General features: G+C 48.0%; 1 protein-coding gene across 3 annotated transcripts; it reads left to right on the top strand.

Annotated features, from left to right (window-relative positions):
- Positions 1-327: 327 nt before the first annotated feature.
- SMO (smoothened, frizzled class receptor) lies at positions 328-21,906 on the top strand. 3 transcript variants are annotated; one of them, XM_010947551.3, is made up of 13 exons: positions 329-1,237; positions 11,228-11,338; positions 12,004-12,209; positions 13,067-13,276; positions 13,525-13,697; positions 14,032-14,251; positions 14,348-14,471; positions 15,739-15,831; positions 16,306-16,414; positions 17,161-17,346; positions 17,792-17,940; positions 18,418-18,552; positions 18,770-21,906. In XM_010947551.3, the coding sequence occupies exons 1-13, from the start codon at positions 901-903 to the stop codon at positions 19,177-19,179; spliced, it is 2,463 nt and encodes an 820-aa protein (XP_010945853.2). In that variant the 5' UTR covers positions 329-900; the 3' UTR covers positions 19,180-21,906. The 3 variants fall into 3 exon arrangements, with proteins under 3 accessions (XP_074223188.1, XP_010945853.2, XP_074223187.1); XM_074367087.1 differs by lacking the exon at positions 13,067-13,276 and having other exon boundaries at positions 328-1,237; XM_074367086.1 differs by lacking the exon at positions 11,228-11,338 and having other exon boundaries at positions 332-1,237.
- Positions 21,907-22,025: the final 119 nt, after the last annotated feature.

Raw genomic sequence — 22,025 nt, 5'->3', positions numbered from 1 at the left:
ACCAAAAGCGGAAAAGACTGGCGGGTTGTGGGCGCACGGCGGGTATACAGTAGAGGCTTCAGATGACTTCAGGCACCCTATCTCTCCCACCGTCAACCAGAAGATCCCACTGCCTATAGACCAAGTCGAAAGATTCTCTGGCCAATCAAGGTGCCCGCTGAGTCCTGTTGCAGCTCCTGGCCAAGATTTCCACCCATCTCTTGCCCCCGGGCGGCTGCGGGTGACCAAAGCCCCCTGGCCCGGGCCCCTCGGGCACCCGGGACGCCGAAGCTGGAGCTCCTCCTTTCTCGCATCCCTCCCCTCCCCTTCCCTCCCTGGGCCAGTCCCTCCCCCAGCCGTGGCGGAGGGGGGGCCGGGCTTGGCTCGGCGAGGCCCGTGCATTCCAGAGAGCCGAACGAGCTAGAGCAACAAAGGAGCCGGGTAGTTGGCGGGGAGAAGTCGGGGGGCTGCGGCGCGCTGCAGTGAAGGGGGCGGCTGGGCCGCTGGCTGGCGCGGGGGCGGAGCCGGGGACCTACTCCCGCACCCCTGGCCGGTGCCTGGCCTCCATCGCGGGGCGGGGAGGTGGTATTAATGGTGGGAGAGGGAATGGGGCTGGAAATTGGGGGCCCAAGGGGCTCCCGGAGCTGAAGATAACTCGGATTGTCAGGGGAAGGGGTAGGGAGTTGTTCATCCCGTCCCGGGCCTCCGCCGCCCAACATGGGCCCCGGGGTCCAAAGTTTGAGAAGTTGGGCGCCGAGGGCCCGCGGCGCGCGGAGCTTTCGGGGGGGCCCGGCACGGGACTTGAGGGGCGCACAGGTCGCCTGAGCAGCCCCCGCGGCCCCAACGGTTGCGCGTGTGGCCGGGGGGCTCCGGGGAGCGGGCGGGGGCGCCTAGGCTTCTGCTGAGTTGGCGGGTTTGGCCATGGCCGCTGCCTTCCTCGCACGGGGGCCGGAGCTTCTGCTCCTGGGGCTGCTGCTGCTGCTGCTGCTGCTGCTGGGGGGCCGGGGCCGGGGGGCGGCCTTGAGCGGGAACGCGACCCGGCCTGGGCCGCGGAGCGCGGGCGGGAGCGCGAGAAGGAGCGCGGCCGTGACCGGCCCTCCGCCGCTGCTGAGCCACTGCGGCCGGGCCGCCCCCTGTGAGCCGCTGCGCTACAACGTGTGCCTGGGCTCCGCGCTGCCCTACGGGGCCACCTCCACGCTGCTGGCCGGGGACTCGGACTCCCAGGAGGAAGCGCACGGCAAGCTCGTGCTCTGGTCGGGTAAGCGCGCGCGAGCCGGAGCCGAGGGCCAGGGTGGTGGGATGCGGGGATTCTTGGGAAGAATAGGTTCAGGCCTGAGCTTTCGGGAGGGCGGGCGCAGCACCCGGGAGAGCTGGAGGAACAGAGTCTGAAACTTCAGGGTCAGACTGTGTGCAGGATGGGCCCCTCCGTGATAGGAGGGAGGGCAAGAAAGTTGAGGAAGCGGGTCATAAAGGGCCTGAGGAGGGTGGATGAGCGAAGGATGAGGTGAGGGGCTGGGGTGGGGGAGTGAGGGGCCTGAGAGGAAGGGGCTCTGAGCCACAGGAAAGGATTTTTTTTTTTTTTTAAAGAAGAGGAGATGCTCCACATAAATGCCACTTTGGAAGCGGGGTCCTCAGGAATTCAAGGAGGTGTTCAGACACCTTGGGCAAGAGACAGGGAAATCGAATTGAAGAGGAAAAAGGGAAGGATGGGGTAGAAAATTCGGGTGTTGAGGGAGAGGGTGGGGAAGAAGAATTGAGTGATATTTGTGAAGGATAAGAAATCCCTGGTGATGAGTAATTAAAAGGTAACCAGAAAGTTCCCAAAATATTGTTTTGGGAGACAGGAAGTCCAGAGAACTGTGATCTTGTCTTGCTTTCACAGGAGATTTCAGTTTCCTCATCTGAAAAATGGGGGATCGGTTCCTTGTCTGAAGTTGTGAAGGAATGAGACTATTCTAGCGATTATTTGTGTGTTCTTTGGAAGTTTGGATCCTCAGACTGGTCAGGGCTGTGGAAGGACACCTTAAGTCTGGGATGTTGAGAGCCTGTGGATACTTCAGTGGTGGTCTGAAGTCCCAGCATCCTCACCTCATGGTGGGATTACACCCCCACCTGAAAAACTGCAGACTGAATCTGAGCAGTCCCTTCTTTAGCAGTGTGGAGTGGATTAGCTCCCGACCTGTCACTCTTCTGAACTGGGGACCTGAAGAGGCCTTGGGAAGGGAACTGGACTTGCAATCCCTTGCCTGTAGCTAGTGTGATTCCAAAATTGTCGTTGAAGAAAAAAGAAATAAAATGAAAAGCCAGGGGCGGACCTGGCAGCTTCCTCCTTTTGATAGGTCTTGAATGCCCCACATCTCAGTTCTGCCCAGGGGCTGGTAAGGATCCTGAGGGGGAGTGTTTGTAGGCTGCCTGTCCTTGTCAGCTTGGCCACTAGAGTTCTCAGAGTCTTTGCTGGATGTTGGACAAAGCCATATCATTCCTGGCTTGATACAGATGCCAGAGGAAGAACTTGGAGGATGGTACCCACGGTGGAGCCACATCCTTTGTAGGCATCAAGTTCTAGAGGCAGCATGCAGGCAAAAACCATGTGTAATCAAGAGTAGCTTGGAAAAGTCCATAAATGACCACAACATAAGGTCTATGTGATTTTGCATACATATACTCGTTTATGGTGATATGTTTGTAAAAATGTGCAACGTATAGTAATGTACAGTATATAAGGGGCATAATAGAAAACAGAATTTTAGTCTTTAAAGTTACATAAATGCAAAGGAGCAGAAGACTGAAAGAATGAAAAAAGAACACAAAAGAAAGGTACATACAAGGTTTCTTTGAGCACTATGTGAAATAAGGCTTGTGTTTAGGAGCCAACTATGTGGAAAATCTAAATGTCTCAGCAGTAGAGTCTCACCCAGTTCTGAGTTGCTCATGCTATGAGAGGATAGTTTCTCTCTCTTCAGCTATTTATTTTGCAGGAGCCCATGGTTAAATTCTCCTAAGTTAAATGCATGTGTGATGCCGCCCTTCTGTAGTTACCATCAAATCAAGGAGGAAGGGTGTGAACCTCTTTTCAGTCCATACTCCTGAGAGCAGCTGCTGAGCAGGCAGAAGTGGTTTTAGCAGGAAAGTTTAGGAGTTAGAACCATCCGCTGGCTGTGCAGGTTCGAACTCTGCTAGCTATGGTTCTGGTGGGGCAGGTCCTGCAGGGGTACCAGCATTGAGCCCTGGCCCCTAGTTCACTCTGAGCTCTTCTCTGCCGCCTTCACCCCTCATCCCGTTCCTATATGCCTTCTGGTTGTTCTCTTCTTGCGCCTGGTCTTTCTGGTGGATGTTACATGAAGTAGGGCGAGAAGCAGGTCTTGGTGTGAGCCAGGTCAGCAGCTGGGTAGGGTGAACTGGAGGCAAGTGTGAGAATGTCACAAACAAGCCTTCAGGTGGGAGTTCTGGCTAGTGATGTCCTGTCCTGAGTTAGTGGTCTTGATTTGGCATTAGGTGTCATCAGTGTCACCTGGCTCTTAGGGGTGTTTTTGTGGGTGAAGAATGAAGATGATCTAGGTTGTCTTCATCTATAAACTTTTGAAGGTAAAGACTTGTTTTTTACTTTTTTCAAGAATTCTGAGTACACAGCCATCCACTCATTCATTCAGTTAGGTATTGGGTGCTCATTACATGTCATCCTGGATCAGGTTCTGAGGCAGATTAAGATGAAGGATACAGGCAGGATCCCTGCCATCAAGGGGAAGATAGTTAAATAGGCTTTAGCAATACCTGTGATATTGTGACCAGATGGGATTCTGAGGGAACACAAAATACTTTGGGGAGCAAGGGAAGACCCCCAAAGGAACTGACATTTAACCCACAACCTGAGAAATAAGTAGGAATTACTGGGGCCACGGAAGATTTGGGTGGGAAGGGATAGGAAGAGGATATGGCATGCAAAAAAGTGTAGCAGTGAAAGGGCTTGGTACTTTCAAGGAAGTATAGGAATTTCAGTAGAGCTGGATCAAAGCATGTGAGAGATAGGATTATAAGAGACAAGACCTGGAGAAATAGAAAATAAAGTTTCTCTAGGTACTTAATACTAAGAGGAGTAGAATTGCTAGATAATAGGATATACATGCCTCAGCTTTGCTAGATAATGCCGGACAGTTTTTCAAAGTGTTTGTACCTAATATCCCATATTAGGAAGTTTGTTTGTTATCCACAATAAAGAGCCACTGAAGGCTTTTAAGCAAGAGAGAGATGTAATCATATTTGCATTTTAGAAAGATCTCTTTGAGTACTGTGTGAAGAAGCCACGGGAAGAGGGAAAGCCTGGAGCCTGTTTGCTTGCTTAGGGGATGGCAAAAGTAGTCCAGGCGAGAGATGATGGCAGTCAGCACCTGGGTAACAGCTTGGAGGAAGTGGACAGATCCTGGAATTTCAGAGGTAGAACCAATGGGACTTGCTTATGAGCGAGCAGGAGGACCCAGGTTTCAGGCTTGAATGGAAGGTGGTACCATTCTCTCTTGCTAAGCTGGAGAATGCTAGCAGAGGAGTAGGTTTAGAAGGAAAGTATGGGTTAGTTTTGGCCATGTGACTTAGAGGCGCTCATTGGACATCGATGTGGGAAGTCCCAGCAGATCTGGAATAAGAGTTGCTGAAAAGAGGTGGCCACCATGTGCTTCCCTAGCCTAGACTGCTGAGCTTTGGAAGCATGCCATCAGGTAAGGAAGTTTATAGCGCAGGTCGGGCCAGTTTCCAGGTCTGTATAGAACTCAGGTCTGTCTCCTATCTTTTCAATCCCCAGGACTTAGGCTTCTTCAGGCACTCAGCATCTTTCTCCAGGATAGCTTGAAATGTCTCCTCTCAAGCATTCCAAGCTGACCAGACAAACATACTATCCAGGCCATGGTCCACCTTCAGCCAAATCTGGTTGGTCTGGTAAATGGGGCAAGAAAGCCGAAAGACCTGCGTCTGGCAAGGGAAATAGGTCCCTGAGAGCCAGCACGTAGCCTCTTTGACCACTGCTGTGCTCTGTGTGTGCACAGGGGTGTGTGGCCCTGTCACCTAGCCCGGGGCTGTAGGATAGAGGTGGAGAAGCCGGGAGGAATTTCTCATTTGCTACTCAGACATCTAGTTAAGAGATTGAGAGGCCTGTTGTCGGTGATGGTGGAATATTTGCAGGGGCAAATCAGGAAGAATTTCCTTAGAGCTGTTCCCTAACCTGGCTTATGATCAGAATCAGTTTTAAAAAATATATTTTTGGAAAGTGTAAAAATACAGAGAAACACCCACATGTTCATTTTTGATTCAGATTTTTAATTTTTTTAATTGTGAAACCTAGCATGTATACAGAAAGTGCATGACATAGAGGTACTAAATAACAAATAATTATTAAGTGACACCTGAGTCAAGAACTAGATGATGGTGGGTACCCAGGAGCTCCCCCTTTATCTTTTCCAGTCACATCCCTCTTCCTCCTCTCCTAGAAGTAACCACTACCCTGACGTTTTTGATAATCGTTTCTTCTTTCCTCTAGTTTTACCATCTAGTTTCAGAATCCCTAAACAATATATTTCAGTTTTGCATGTTTCTGAACTTTATGCAAATAGAATCATGCTATTTGAATCCTTTAAGTTTTGTTTCTTTTGCTCTACATTATTTTGTAAGATTCATCCATGTTTGTTGCAGCCCACTTTTTTCATTGTTAAATAGTATTCTATTGTAGAATGGATCACAATTTATTTATCTATTTTGTTGTTCTTAAACATTTAAACTTGTCTCCAGTTTGGGGACATTGTGAATAACATTGCTGTGCATATTCTTTTATTTATGTCCTGGGGCACCTGGGCAAAGTTTCTCTAGGTACATACTAAGAGGAATGGAATTGCTAGATAATAGAGCATACATACCTCAGCTTTACCAGATAATGCTGGACAGTTTTTCAAAGTGGTTGTACCAACTTCTACTCCTACTATTCCTGTAGAAGAGTCATCATTGCTCCACGTGATTCCCAACATTTAGTATTGTCAGCCTTTAAAATTTTTGCTAACCTAATGGATATGTTGTGGTGTGTATTTGTGATTTTAATTTGGAGTTCCCTGATTGCTACTAAGGTTGAGCACCATTTCAAATGTTCACTGGCCGCTGGATTTCTTCTTTTGTGAAGCCTCTGTTCAGATCTTTGGCCCATTTTTCTATAGAGCTATCAGTCACATTTGTAAAATTTGTTGTTCTTTATATGTGCTAGATATGAGTCCTTTATTGGCTTTATATGTTGAAAATATTTTCTGTTCTTTGACTTGCCTTTTCATTCTCCAGTGTCTTCTCTTGAACAGAAGTTCTGAACTTTAAGGTAGCCATTCATCAAACTTTTTATGTTAGTGCTTATTGTATCTTATTTTTAAAAGTCCTTTCATACCACAAAGTCAAGAATTTATTCTGTTATGTTATCTTCCCCCAAATGTATAGATTTTCCTCTCATTTTAGGTAAATAATTCACCTGGACAATTTTTTAGAACTCCAGTTACATATATATAGTCTCAACATCATTTGTTAAAAAGAATATCCTTTCTTCACTGTGCTGCCATAAATCAAGTGTCCAAGTATGTTTTTATTTCTGGGATCTTTATTCTGTTCCATATCATAGTTTGTTTATCTCTCGCCAATATCACATCATCTTAATTGTCATATCTTTATAGCATGGTTCTTTACCTTCTTTGAGCTAGGAACCGTTTTGGCAGCCTGGTGAAACCTATGGGCCTCTTCTCGGTATAATGTTTTTTTAATTCATAAAGTAAGACACATAGGATTGAAAAGCATACAGAATTACAAAGGAAATGAGTTATATTGAAATATAGTTATCAAATATTAAAAAAGCAAGTATGTAATCTAATATATGTGCTTCTTTATTGGTACATTAAATAAGATCTAATGTGGGTTTAATAACCACTATAACATTAAGGTAGTGATGAGCAGTACCAGCATTTTGAATATCTGCGCCAAAAATATCTGATTTCCATTTGTGACAAAGCCACGGGTACTGCTAACATTTCCATAGTATGTTGCTCACGTTCGTAATTGAAGAAAGACTAAGTTTCAGTTAGATGTAATTTTTTCCCATCCATGCTCATGGACCCCTAAATTCTCTCCAAGAATCCCTTGTGAACTTCAGGCTAAGAACTTCTACTTTTTTTTTTTTTTAACATTTTTTTAATTGAGTTATAGTCATTTTACAATGTTGTGTCAAATTTCAGGGTAGAGCACAATTTTTCAGTTATACATGAACATACATATATTCATTGTCACATTTTTTTTCACTATGAGCTACCACAAGATCTTGTATATATTTCCCTGTGCTATACAGTATAATCTTGTTTATCTAGTCTACATTTTGAAGTCCCAGTCTGTCCCTTCCCACCCTGCCCCCTTGGCAACCACAAGTTTGTATTCTATGTCTATGAGTCTGTTTCTGTTTTGTATTTATTAAGAACCTCTACTTTATAGTATGATAGTATCTAATAGACAGTCTGGGCTCTTCTTGACCTTTTGTATTTTAATGTGAAAATATTTTTGGTGGTTTTGATTGGAATTACATTGAGTGTATAGATTAATTTGAAAAAAATGATGTCTTTACAATATTGAGTCTTCTAATCATTATGAATCTCTGTCTTTCATTATGTATCTTTGTTTAGATCTTCAGTTTTCTCAATTTTTTTTACAGTTTTTTGCAGAGTTCTTAAATATCATTTGTTAGATTTATTCCTAGATACTTGATATTTTTTATGCTGTTATAAATGGTGCCTTTATGTTTTATTTGGTTTGTTGCTTATGTATAGAAATTTAATTGATTTTGAATCCAGTAAACTAGCTAAATTTATACTACACAGTAGTCATCTCATTTGTGAATGACTTCTGTTTCTCCCTTTTCAAGCCATATATCATAATCTTTATTGCCTCACTGCAGTAATTATGACCTCCAGTACATCATTAAATAGGAGTGGTAATAGTGGCAGCATCCTTCATCCTTGACTTTTTCTGCATTCTAAATGGAAGGCTTTTCTACCTTTCACTATTAAATATGATGTTTGGTGTAGGTTTCTTTTAGTTATATTTTGTCATATTAAGGAAGTTTTCTTCCACTCCTAATTTGCTAATTATTATTTTATCATGGATGGATGTTGAATTTCATCAACTGTTTCTTCTGTATCTATTGAGATGATCATACGATTTTCTTCTTCTTTAATGTGTTAATGTGGTAAATTGCATTGATGAAATTTTCTAATGCTAAACCAACCTTAAAACGATGGTTTTCAACTTGACTGATCATCAGAATCACACAAACAGAACTTCTTTTTTAAAGTTTAAATTGTGGCAAATGTTATTTAAAAAGTTTATAAACATAGAAAAATACAGAGACTAATATAATACCTGAGTCCCTATTTTTTCTTCTTATTTCATATTTTCTTAGAGTAAAAGAAATAAAACAAAACAGACAAAATTGATGTCCCCTTTCTTCTTACTTCCAGCTTCATTCCCTTCTCTTCTTGTCTGGGGAGCTTCCCCTCTCCCAATAATTTGCATATTTTTTTAACTTAATTACTTTAAAAATGGGCAATATATACTCATAAAATTAAAAAGGAACACAAGTTAAATTCCTCAGCTTCTGCTTCCAGCTACCTGTTTCCCCTTCCCACAGACAGCCAGCAACACTGGTTGTTGTGTGTCCTTGTGTAGATATCCAACATATGTACAACGTAGGTGTGTCCTTAGTCTTTTTTCCTCTCATAACCAGCAGTAGCTCTCTGGGCTATTCACGCAACTGCACCCATTTACAAGACATATTGGAGATTGTTCCATTTTCAATGCAAACAGTTCAACCCTAGACAGTGTTCTGTTATATTGATGTGTGATATTTTATTTAGTAGGTCTCCTATTGATGGATATACATTAAGGATAGTTCTACTCTTTTGCTATTCCAAACAATACTGCAATGAATAATCTTATGTACAATCTTTGTGAACATGTGAAGGGGAATTGCTAGTACATTTGATAGCTAATGTCAAATAGTCTCCACAAGTGTTTACACATTTTTATTCCGACTAAAATTATACAAAAGTGCCAGTTTCCCCCACACTCTTACCAATATAGCATTTTCAAATGTTTTGATCTTTATCACTGTAAAGTTTAAGAAATTATATGTCATTGTAGTTTTACTTCACATTTATTAAGAGACAGACTGAGCATCTCTTTATGCTTTTAAAGGCCAGCTGTATTTTCTCTGTATGATCTGTTGTTTGTCTTTTGCCCATTTTTCTATAGAATTATGAATTTCTTACTAATTTGGAACAGCTTTATGCATATAATGAAATTAATTCTTTACCTGTGACATGTACTGGAAATAATTTTCTCAGTGTGCTGCCTTTCTTACGATCTTGTTTGTTTTTTAACCCTACTGATTTTATCCATTTTTCCGAAGTCTTTTCTTTAAATCTTTTATTTCATAACTTCTGTGTTTTGTGTCATACTTCAAAAGACCTCCACTCTAAGATTTAAAAGAACATTTTCCGCTTTTTCTTCTAGTACTCTTAATTTTTTAAGATAATGTAGTTATTTTTGATTCGCCTGGAATTTTTTTTTTTGTAAGAAATGGGGTAAGGAACTAACTTCTTTCCCCTACATGCTTCCTCAATTATCTTGGATTTATCTAATAATCTATCATTTCCTTGGGGTGTTTATTTTTAAGGTACAAAATAATATTTAAAATGAGAAAAAAAGAAACAAATTACACATTTTTAAAAGCTGATAATTATCACAAATATCACAAAGTCTAGGAAAATAACACAATATTGTGTGTGTGTGTATGTGTGTGTTCTGGTTATTTATTGCTATATTACAAACTGCTCCAAAATTTGGTGGCTTAAAACAAGAACCATTCCTTTGGCTCATGAATCTGCATCCTGGGCAGCACTCAGCAGGGAGGGCTTATTTCTGTTCTCTGTTATCTGTGGCCTTCACTGGGAAACTGGGAAAGCTGGGGACTTAAAAAACACAGCATCTCGTCCTCTTCTTTTCCCAGGGCATCTCCAGCAGGACAACCTCAGGATAGTTGGTCCTGTTGCACGGCAGCTGGGCTCCAAGAACAAGTATTCCAGGAGACCCAGGCAAAAGCTGAATGGCTTAATATTATTATCTGGGCTTGAGGGTCTGAGAATACCACAAGTCACTAAAGCCATCCCATATTCCACAATATTTTCATTAATCATCTTCCTGTTGCTCCTCTAAGATACATTTTCTCTAGGGATCCCCTCCCCATTTAAAATGTATTGTTTAATAAATATCCAGTAAAATTCACTTTTTATTTGTTGTCACAGTTCTGTGAGTTTAGACAAACACATGGGGTTGTGGATCCAGCCATGACATTCAAAATAGAGAACAACCCAATGTTCCCCTCATGCTGCCCCTTGGTAAACCCCCCTCCTATTCCAGCCCTGGCAGCCACTGCTGTGTTCTCCACCCACACCCTCTTGGTCAGAATTTCTGAGAGTGAGTTCTCCATCTAGAGTGATAAGGGTCCCCCAGGTGATTCTGATTTGAGTCAGATCTGGGAACTGTTGCCCAAGGACATTGTTTCTTAAGTGACAAGAGCTTGCTTTGCACCCTTGGAATAGGCTTTGTCCAGTGAGAGCTGTGAGTGGTCAGAGGCCTCAGATAAGTAATAGTAACAGCTAATATTTCTTGAGTGCTTACTGTATGATAGGAACTGTGCTATAAGCACGTTTAACACGTTGTCTTACTCTGTACCACAGTTCCATGAGGTAATTCTGTTATCCCCATTTTACAGATAAGGAGACAGAAGACTAAGGCTAGAAATAGCCATGGAGATAGCCCGGAATTACACAGCTAGGAAATGGTAGAGCCAAGATTTGGACCCAGGCAGACTACAGTGTCCGTGTTCCTTAACCCTTTAATATATTGCCTCCCTCCCAAAAAGAACAGTTACCTGCCCCCATCACCCCCAGCCCGGGCAGCACCTATGTTGGCTCTCACATCCTCAGAAGCTTCTTCTAGTACAATGTCTTGTTTGGGAAGTAGGTGTTTCTAAAGCAGGGATGATGCGGGAGGGGCAGAGTGGGTGGACTGCTGAGTGAGCCCAGCCATGGGGGAGCAGGGTAGAGGCCTGGGCTGGGGCAAGGGTGCTGGGAGACTTCCACCTGTTTCTGTCTTGCTGACAACACCTTTCCTCCCCCTGCACTGAACACAGCCTCCTCTATTTCTCTCCACCTGATTTCCTGTTTCCTCCTCTGGCTTTGGAGTGGCTCCCCTGACTACCTCCTCTTAAGCTCCCACCTGTTCTCTATCTCACCTCAGCTTGGTAAGAGGAACAGGGGTCCTGGGGTCTGGGCAGGGGGGAGCATTTCCTGGTTCTGGTGCATGGGCCCTGTGAGGGTGGGTCCCACAACACTCCTTCCCCATGGCTGTAGAAGGTTTTAAGAATACCCTTAAAAAGGTAAAAGGTAAAAGTTAAATCGACCTAGGGTTCTCAGCCAGAGGTGTTAACATTCCCTAGGAGGGCATTTGGAAATGGGGGCTGTTTTTTAAAAATACTTTAATTGAATTGTAATATACATACAGAAAAGTGCACAGATCATAAGCTTGATTTTCACAAGGCAAAAATACCCGTGTAACCAGTACCAGATCAAGAAATACGTCACCAGTGTCCCAGAAGTTCCTCTTCAGGCCTCTTCCAGTGGAGTGGGAGGGGTGGGGGAGTATTCTTTGGTGTCACAAGGACTTTGAGGTTCTGTTGGCATTTAGTGGTCAGGGTCTAGGGAAGCTAAATGTCCTGCAGCAAAGAATGGTCCCGCCCAAATGCCCTGCTAAGAAACGCTGTGCCTGACCGTTCTACGCTGTCATGGCCTGCAGAGTGGCAAAGAGAGCTGCTGCCTTAGGCCTGAAGAACAGAGGTGCAGCTGTGTCTGTGGGTCAGCGTGAGGAGGGGTCTTTGCTGCAATGTGTCCACATTGTCGCTACCCCCAGGCCTCCGGAACGCCCCCCGCTGCTGGGCAGTGATCCAGCCCCTGCTGTGTGCTGTGTACATGCCCAAGTGCGAGAACGACCGGGTGGAGCTGCCCAGCCGCACCCTCTGCCAGGCTACCCGCGGCCCCTGTGCCATCGTGGAGAGGGAGCGGGGCTGGCCCGACTTCCTGCGCTGCACCCCCGACCACTTCCCCGAGGGCTGCCCGGTGAGTGCTCTGGGAGGCAGGGTCTGGCCTGGCAGGACCAGGCACAGGACAAGGCCCAGCAGGAGGCAGGGCAGGGCAGTCCAGAGCTTTCTCTCCTGGGAGATCCTGGGTCTGCACCCCACAGACCCAAACTGACGCTCGCCGGCTGGGCCAGTCTACCAGGGATTGTCTATCTATTTAGGAAAGATCTTTGTGCACCCCCTCTGTTCTGGGGTTGGGAGTTACTGGAGTCATGGGTGACAGGAGCCTATCCTCAAGAAGTTTATCGTGTATGTGGGGAGTCAAGGCTTGCACATGTAAAACAGAGACACCAAGGTAGGGATGTGATCTAGTTCTGGGTGGTGAAGGAGAGCGCATTAATAATATTAACAGTAATGATGATGGTGATAATGCTATTTATTATTATTTACTACCTTTTAAAAAAATCTTTTTATTTATTTTTTATTGAGGGGAGGTATTTTTTTATTTAAATGGAGGTACTAGGGATTGAACCCAGGGCCTCTTGCATGCTAGGTGTGCACTCCCACCACTAAACTGTACTCTCCCTCCTATTTACTACCTTCTAAATGCTATTATAAACATCTTATATCTGTTTATTCATCTAACCCTTAAACCACACCATGAAGTAGGTACTATCTTTAGATGAGGAAACTGAGCTAAGAGAGGGGTCAAATAATTTGCCCAGGCTACTGAGCCCCTGAGTGGCCAGGCTGGGATTCAAATCCTGGAAGGTTGTCTGCAGGGCCTGTGTTCTCAGGCTCCCTGCCATGCTACCCCTGTGCCTCTCATTAAACCAAAGGTCCTCCCCAGCCTACTGCTCCCCTTTGCACTGTCTTCACCCCTTCCCTCATTGCCAGAACGAAGTGCAGAACATAAAGTTCAACAGTTCGGGCCAATGCGAGGCTCCCTTGGTTCGGACTGACAACCCCAAGAGCTGGTACGAGGATGTGGAGGGCTGTGGGATCCAGTGCCAGAACCCACTCTTCACCGAGGCCGAGCACCAGGACATGCACAGCTACATCGCGGCCTTCGGTGCTGTCACCGGCCTCTGCACACTCTTCACCCTGGTCAGCGGAGGGCAGGCCCGTGGGTGGAGGGTGGAGGGGTCAGGGGAGTGGCAGGGCCTGGGACCCTCAGCCAGCCTGTAAAGTAGGAAGGGGGCCGATCATCAGTGAGAGAGGCTAGGTTCTGGGAGCGGGGAGAGGACTGGGCAGCATTCCCTGGGGAAGGGTCATGATAAAAGGGGTTGAGGATTCAGGTGAGGGCAGCAGAATAACCGTAACCTCACAGAACGGGCCCCACTTCTGTCTTCCAGGCCACATTTGTGGCTGACTGGCGGAATTCGAATCGCTACCCTGCTGTTATTCTGTTCTACGTCAATGCATGTTTCTTCGTGGGCAGCATTGGCTGGCTGGCCCAGTTTATGGATGGTGCCCGCCGGGAGATTGTCTGCCGTGCTGACGGCACCATGAGGCTTGGGGAGCCCACGTACGTGACTTGGGGACCCAGGGGTGAGGGTGAGGGGAGGAGGCCGGCACGCGTTTTCCACAAAGGTTGGACTTGAAACTGAGATTTCAGCGTAGGATTCGGCTGTGCCCTGTTGCACCCAAGGTCTCCAGCATTAGAGCCTTGACTCTTTGCCTCTGTCCAAAGAGGCATCTGCTATACCCTCTTCACTCCTAACCCAAGTCTGGTCTCCAAGCCCTGACTCCTGAGGAATCTCCAGACTTTAGAAGCCAAGGGTCTGGGGACAGGGTTGGGGAGACTTGGCAGAGGAAGTACAGAATGACCACCCCAAGTGACACCCCACATGTCTGCACAGCTCCAACGAGACCCTGTCCTGCGTCATCATCTTTGTCATTGTGTACTATGCCCTGATGGCTGGCGTTGTCTGGTTCGTGGTCCTCACCTACGCCTGGCACACGTCCTTCAAAGCCCTGGGTACCACCTACCAGCCTCTCTCAGGCAAGACTTCGTACTTCCATCTGCTCACATGGTCACTCCCTTTTGTCCTCACAGTGGCAATCCTCGCTGTGGCCCAGGTATAGTGACTGGTAGTGGGTGGTGACCTGAGGGGGGTGTGCTTGGGTGAGAGGGCCAGTGACCGACTCTGTCCTTCCCACATTTTCCTGCTGCAGGTGGATGGGGACTCTGTGAGCGGCATCTGCTTTGTGGGCTATAAGAACTACCGATACCGTGCTGGCTTTGTGCTGGCCCCAATTGGTCTGGTGCTCATCGTGGGAGGTTACTTCCTCATCCGAGGTGAGTGAGGACCAGGCCAGGACCAGTTGGGCAGCAAAATGTGTTGAGTACCTGCTCTGTATAAGCAGGCGCTGCCTTCGCAGTGGGCCCTCAGCTGGCTTACATGGGGCTTTGGTGCAAAGCGGAAAGTGCCCGTGGGCAGACACAGCATCATGGCACTCGGTGTGGGGCAGCACCTTTGTGCGGGCCAGAAAAGTGCTCCCCTTACTCCAGCCTTGTGCCAGGGCTCATGGCTTGTTGAGTGGAACTTGGGCTGGATTCCAGCCTCTGCTCAGCCCTGGCCGGATGCCCTTGTGTGGTCAACATCCTCATAACCAACCCTGTCCACATGGGCCAACTGGTGGCCTTTGGTCATGTGTGTGTGCCCTGAATTTATATATACATATGCTCAGTCTTCGGAGCTTGGTTTCTCATCTCCTTTCTGCGTACAGCATGCACACACGCACAGACAGAGTTTTCACAACATGCACAGATTCTCTGTTCCCTCATTTCCCCGTCTCAGTCTGCCACCTCCACAGTCAGCCTCCGGATCTGAGCTCATTTTTGCTTAGTTTTCTTTGTAAACTTCAGTTTCCTCCCCCAGCACTGTCAGCCTTCTGTTCAGCCCACCTCTTTTCCCTCTTTTTGGCACTGGCTGGGCCTCTGATTTATGTTTTGTATCTGCGCTGTCCGGTACGGTAGCCACTGGCCACGTGTGTTGAAACTAGTCCAGATTGAGACGTATCATAAGTATAAAATACACACGGCACTTCAAAGACTTAGCACACACAAAAGGAAACTGTCTCCTTAACAATTTGGATATGGATTACATGCTGCAATGATCATGTCATAAACAATGATACATTGTTTATAAAATATATTGAAGTTTGTTTCATTTGTGTCCTTTTACTTTTTTAAGGCAGCTTCTAGAAAATTTGAGATTATGAATGTGGCTTACTTTGTATTTCTCTTGTACAGCACTGTCCTGGAGTCTCTTCTCATGCCTTTTCCACCATAATAGCTTTGACCTTGAGCTTTGAGCTGCCTTACTTGAGGAGGCCAGACCAGGACTGAGTCCATTTCAATTTTCTGTCTGTGCTCTGTGCCAGTCTTTCCAGTCCATGGCACATCTGCCACCAGCTGTACTCCAGTATCTCCAGTTCCCCAAGCTTTAAATCAGCATCAGCACAGGAGTCATCAGACCTGGGACCCTCTCTTGCCACACACCCATCCCTCCCAGGAGAGTGGCCTGGCCCCAGCTAATGTCTGCCATCTCCCTTCTGTTCAGGAGTCATGACCCTGTTCTCCATCAAGAGCAACCACCCCGGGCTGCTGAGCGAGAAGGCAGCTAGCAAGATCAATGAGACGATGCTGCGCCTGGGTGAGTTGGCTAGCCCAACACCACACCCTCCTGGACTGCAATACGTGGTCGTGGGGGGCAAGTTAGCAGGCAGGGAGGCAAGACAAGGCTGTGTGTGTGTGTGTGTGTGTGTGTGTGTTAGTTAGCAGGCAGGGAGGCAAGACAAGGCTGTGTGTGTGTGTGTGTGTGTGTGTGTGGTGGTGGTGGTGGTTGCAACTCAAAAGAAAAGGTAGCTTCCTTCTCAGGTGAAAGATGTCAAGTTCATACCAAGGCTGCTTCCTCATGGCCACTTTCCTCCCACTGAGCCCTCCCAGAGTTGCCACAGTTGCCTCCTTGTCTTATTTTGGAGGATACAGTTCTGGAACTGAGCCCAGCATGATTTCACCCCAGTCTCAGATGTCCATCAGGCCCAAGTGGAGCAGACACCCTCCTCCCCACTACTGCTTCCACACCTGGGATTGGTGACGCCCTGTCCCCACTCCCGTCTCTCTGCAGGCATTTTTGGCTTCCTGGCCTTTGGCTTTGTGCTCATCACCTTCAGCTGCCACTTCTACGACTTCTTCAACCAGGCCGAGTGGGAGCGCAGCTTCCGGGACTATGTGCTGTGAGTGGGGGGCTGGGGGCTGGGAGGGGCAGCAGTGGTGGGAGCTGGAGACGACCCTCCTCTGCTGTCCTGAGAACTGCCTGTCTTGCTGTGGGTGCTCAAGCTGTTGCTCTGTAACTTGCAAACATGGCAAACAGCCCTCAGGTCCCTAACTCTGCCCTTCCCTCTGCACCCCCAAGGCTGGATCGTTGGTGCGTTTGTAACGCCACTGTGTTTTGGACTCTCCCAACTCTGTGTTGGCCACAAAAGTTGCTTTCTACTTCTCATGTACTCTTTACTGAGCTCATTGCAAATCCCTGCACAGAAGTAGTTACCTCTCTACGATAGGTGAACAACCCACTAATGTTTTCTGGTTTTGCCTGTGCTTTTTTATGTCACAATGAGGATGAATCTGAGAGAGTGAAGCATCTCAGCTGCTCAAAGAAGTGCAGTACCTACCAGTACCAGGAACAGCGGTTAAAATGCTCATTAAAACCCTGCTTCAGTCTTACTTAGGGCTCCTGCTTCCAGTGTGGGAAGCTTTAAACCACACGGATGCCTGGGTCCCTCCCCCAGAGATTTGATTGAATTGTCTAGGGTGTGGCCCAGAGATCAGGCATCAGTAAAAGCCCCCAGGTGACTCTGATGGTCACCAAGGACTGTAAGCCAGTGCTGTGGGGCTTCGTTCTCTTTAAAGTGTTTGGATTGATTGGGCAGCCACCCAGGAGACCCAGGAAGCCTCACCTGTCCACTACCCCTCACCTCAGATGCCAGGCCAATGTGACCATCGGGCTACCCACCAAGAAGCCCATCCCCGACTGTGAGATCAAGAATCGCCCTAGCCTTCTGGTGGAGAAGATCAACCTATTTGCCATGTTTGGAACCGGCATTGCCATGAGCACCTGGGTCTGGACCAAGGCCACGCTGCTCATCTGGAGGCGCACCTGGTGCAGGTGGGGTCAGCAACAGCCTGTCCTGACCCTGCTGCCTTGCTCTCTCAGCCTCGACATCCTTTAGGCTTTGTCTGGTCACACGTGTCCCAGCCCAGCCTTGGGCAGGTGTGATTTCTAAGGGCCTGCACTGGGCTGCCAAAAGTGGCCTTTTCTGTGGCTCACCACTGCCCCCTGGTGACAACTCCTGTCCTTGGGAGGATGGGCCAAGGGCTGAGCCCACTGCCAGCATCTTCTAAAGAGGAGTGATTTGAAAACTGGGCACAGGAGCTCTGCATTCTAGGCCCCCTTTTTTGCGGAGAAGTTCTCTACTCCTCAGGGTTCTCGAGGGTCTTGAGGCCCTCTGGAGGCTCCTTCCCTGGACGGAGCGGATTCACTGGTCTTTTGCAAAATTTAAGGGGAAGCAGCTGCCCCTCCACGCCCCTTCCCCCACCCTTTCTGCCCTCAGGTTGACGGGGCAGAGTGATGACGAGCCCAAACGGATCAAGAAGAGCAAGATGATCGCCAAGGCTTTCTCCAAGCGGCGCGAGCTGCTGCAGAACCCAGGCCAGGAACTCTCCTTCAGCATGCACACCGTCTCCCACGACGGACCTGTGGGTGAGCTTCTGCCCCTCTGCTCCTCTGGAGCCCCTTCCCTGTTCCATCCCAGGCTGGTGTGGCCTCCCGGATTCTTTGGCAGTCCGTGCAGAATCGGCGCTCCCTCCTCTGCTCACACACTCGTTCTCCTCCGGTCCCCCCACCCCCACCCCGCCCCCAGCCATTCTGCCCTGTGTTCCTGCTCTGCTGATGCTGTGGTTCCAAAGGACTCATCTCCCTCGCCTTCAGCTGTCTTCTCCAGCTGTTCTCCCTGGACTAGAGGAAGTCAGATTCCAGGGACTGCATTTCTGGCTTCTTGTGAGGCCCCTCTCTTCAGACTGGGGATGCGTAGAGATCCACTGTGATCACCACCGGGGCGGGCTTTCCGTGCTAAGTGGGAGCCATTGGCCGGGGGAAGGGAGATGGTGCTGAATAAGGGAGGAGCCGTCATGGCAAGGGACTGGGCAGTCACGATTCCTTATCCTTCTGTCCCCACAGCGGGTTTGGCCTTTGACCTCAATGAGCCCTCGGCGGATGTGTCCTCTGCCTGGGCCCAGCATGTCACCAAGATGGTGGCCCGGAGAGGAGCCATACTGCCCCAGGATGTGTCTGTCACCCCCGTGGCAACTCCAGGTATGGGGTTCAGGCTTCTGTAGAAAGGTGGGAGTCGTAGAGGCTGGAGGTTCCTGGGACTAGCAGTTCCTGGGCTGCCAGCAGGGGAGAGTGAGGGAAAGGCCCTGGAGGATCTGAAGTCTGGGTTTCTGAGCTAAAAGAGTAGGGGTGCGAGTAGAGAAGGGGTGATGTAGACAGATCCAGGGTCCCAGGCTCACGTTCTCTTTTCCACCATTAGTGCCCCCAGAGGAAAAAGCCAACCTGTGGCTGGTTGAGGCAGAGATCTCCCCGGAGCTGGAGAAGCGCCTGGGTCGGAAGAAGAAGCGGAGGAAGAGGAAGAAGGAGGTGTGCCCGCTGGTGCCGCCCCCTGAGCTCCGCCACCCCGCCCCCGGCCCCGCCCCCACCTCCAGTGTCCCTCGACTGCCCCAGCTGCCCCGGCAGAAGTGCCTAGTGGCCGCAGGCGCCTGGGGAGCTGGGGAATCCTGTCGACAGGCAGCCTGGACCCTGGTATCCAACCCCTTCTGCCCAGAGCCCAGCGCCCCAGCCCCCATGGCCTGGGCGCAGGGCCGAAGGCAGGGGCTGGGGCCCATTCACTCCCGCACCAACCTGATGGAGGCAGAACTCATGGATGCAGACTCGGACTTCTGAGCCTGGAGTGCGGGACCTCGGATGAGAAAGAGGAACAGATACCTTTCCAAGGCTCTTCTTCCTCCGAGATTGCTTCCCCAGGGTCTCATCTTCCAGAGAAGCTGAGGGCCCAGTGCCCTCCCAGGAGAGTTCGATTTGTCTGGCTCACAGCAGCAGGACTGTGGGAAAGAGCCCTGACATCTCCATGGACAGGCCTCACCCCGGGGCAGGGCCCTGGAGCTCAGGGTCCTTGTTTCTTCCCCACCAACTGGAGTCTGGCTGGCAGCATCAGTCTCCCACAGGGTGGTGGGGTGTGCGGAGCTTGTGGGGCAGTAAAGGTGGAGGCAGAGGTGACAGTACTTCGCTTGGGCTGTTGTGGCCAGGGAGGCAGCTAAGCCCATGTCTGGCAGATGAGGGCTGGCTGCCTTTGTCTATGCCAATGGTTGCCTTTCCCTGGCTCTCAGACCAAAAGTGTTTATTGTGTCATTAGCCCTTTGGCTAAGTGGGGACAGGGCTCCTTTCTCCCTCTTCCAAGTGATTGTGGGGCTGGGAGTGCCTGTTCCCACAGGGGCTATCACCTCTCCACAGTGTCCATCTGGCTCCACCCCAGGCCAGTAACGCACCCTGTGTTTTCCTGCCACCCTCCTTCCCCTTTCCCATTTCAGTTCAACCACGCCGACCTCTTCCTCTTTCCTGTTTGTTGATTAAGACCCAGAATTGCAGTTTTTCTATCCCATCCCCACACCCCACCCCTTTGCTTCTGGGCTCCATCTCCAGGTAAAAGATTGATTCAGCTATAGAGCCTGGCATGGTATAGAAGCAGTGAGTGATGGGGAGCCTCTGGGAGACACAGGTTATCTCTTCCTGTATCTGTCCAGTGGGGGATGGGTCCTCAGACTTGAGGGGCTCCCCTGGGAAGCTGCTGATGCTTCAGCCAGGCAGGAAAGCTTCCTTCAACTTCCACAACCAGTGGGTGAAGAGATTCTCACCTCTCATAACCCCTGTTCAAGTCCCCAAGGCCCCAATTTCAAGAACCAGACAGCAGGAAGCCTTAGGAGCTGGCTAGGTTCCAGATCGGGGGTAGGGATAGGGAGACGAAATGTAAACAGTAAATAAAAGGTTTTTGTATAAACTCTTGGTGTGCTTCTTTCCATAGGCCCCCCATCTTGACCTGTTTACCTGGTCTTGATCTTGTTTGTCTTCCACTTCCTCCTCAGGCTATTCTGAAAGGCCAAGAGCTTGGTGCTAATGAGGTCAGGACTGACAGATGTCAGGCTGAATCAGCTTAATGTGCTGGCCATCCTTCCTGGCCAGTTGGCTCTATATGTGGACTTCAGCCACAGCTGCCTCACTGTGCACTGATCATAAGTGAGCAAGAACATGTGGCTTGTCCCTGGAGTGATGATTGGAAGTAAGTGTCCCCCTACTGGAGAGTGTAGATGGGCATGGCTCCTCATGGCAATCCTGGGCCCCCACTCTGGGGTCAGGTGCATTCTGATTCATAGCTTTCTCCTGTGGGCAGTCAAAGGAATTCAGGCTTCCCTGAGCAAAGCCTATTAGCCCTACTTCCTCCAAAAAGATGTCAGTAAAAGACTGGGAGCTGGGCTGCAAGGACTCAGGATCATGTGGAAAGGAGATCCACGGAGGAAAGGGGGTGGTACTCACAGACCACTCGGGGTAGTTGGGTATTGTGGAGTATTAGCCATACTTATCTGGGGATATAGCAAGTGATGGAGACACAAGCAATCTGCCCAGAGCCAAATTCCAGGGGAAGAGGAAATGAGACTAACACTGATCGTGTTCTAGGTAATTTCCATGTGCACAAAAATAATAATAATAATAGCTAACTCTTATTCAGCGCTTGCTAGGCTCCCTTCCAAGCACTTCACATGCATTAACCTGTTGACTCTCAGAACAGACCTATGAGGCACTGTTAACACCCCCAAAATATTGAAACACAGAAAGTTTCAATAGTTTGCCCAAGGCCACAGAATAAGTGTTAACACTGGGATTCCATCAGGGCCATCTGGCTCCAGAGTCACCTGGCTCTTGGCCACCACACTCTACTGCTGCTTAATGAATTCAGAAGGATCAGAGGAGCTAGTTTTTGTTTTTGTTTTTGTAGCAACAAACTCAGTGATGCAAAATACTTGCCCACAACCTCATAGCTAGTAAGTGACAGACACTGGGTTCAGGATCTTCCTGACTTCAGTTCAGACTCTTTCCACTGTCAGTTCAGACCTTCAATTTTTTACCCTAGCCAGTTTTCCCATGCTGTGTTCCCTCTGGCCACCTTGTATCCCCTTGTGCTTGCCCACCTTGCTCATTCTTGCCACCACTGCTCTTCTCAACCATAGTAGAGCTACTTTTTTTAATTGAAGTACAGTTAATTTGCAGTGTTGTGTTAATTTCTGGTGTACAAAAAAGTGATTCAGATATATAGATATATAGTCTATAGTCTAAATCTGTATCTATATATCTGAAGCATTTTTTCAGATTATTTTCCATTAGAGGTTATTATAAGATACTGAATATAGTTCCTTGTGCTATACAATAGGTCCTTGTTGTTTATCTATTTTGTATATAGTAGTGTGTATTTGTTAATATCAAACTCCTAATTTATCCCTCCCCCCTTTCCCTGTTGGTAACTGTAAGTTTGTTTTCTATGTTTGTGAGTCTATTTCTGTTTTGTAAATAAGTTCATTTGTACCATTTTTTAAGATTGCACATATAAGTGATATCATATGATATTTGCCTTTCTTTGTCTGATTTACTTCACCTAGTATGATAATCTCTAGGCCCATCCATGTTGCTGCAAATGGCATTATTTCATTCTTTTTTATGGCTGAGTAATATTCCATTGTATA

The sequence above is a fragment of the Camelus bactrianus genome, chromosome 7 (genome assembly GCF_048773025.1).
Source record: "Camelus bactrianus isolate YW-2024 breed Bactrian camel chromosome 7, ASM4877302v1, whole genome shotgun sequence".
In the NCBI taxonomy this organism is placed as follows: Eukaryota; Metazoa; Chordata; class Mammalia; order Artiodactyla; family Camelidae; genus Camelus; species Camelus bactrianus.
This window is presented reverse-complemented; position numbering and strand designations above follow the sequence as displayed.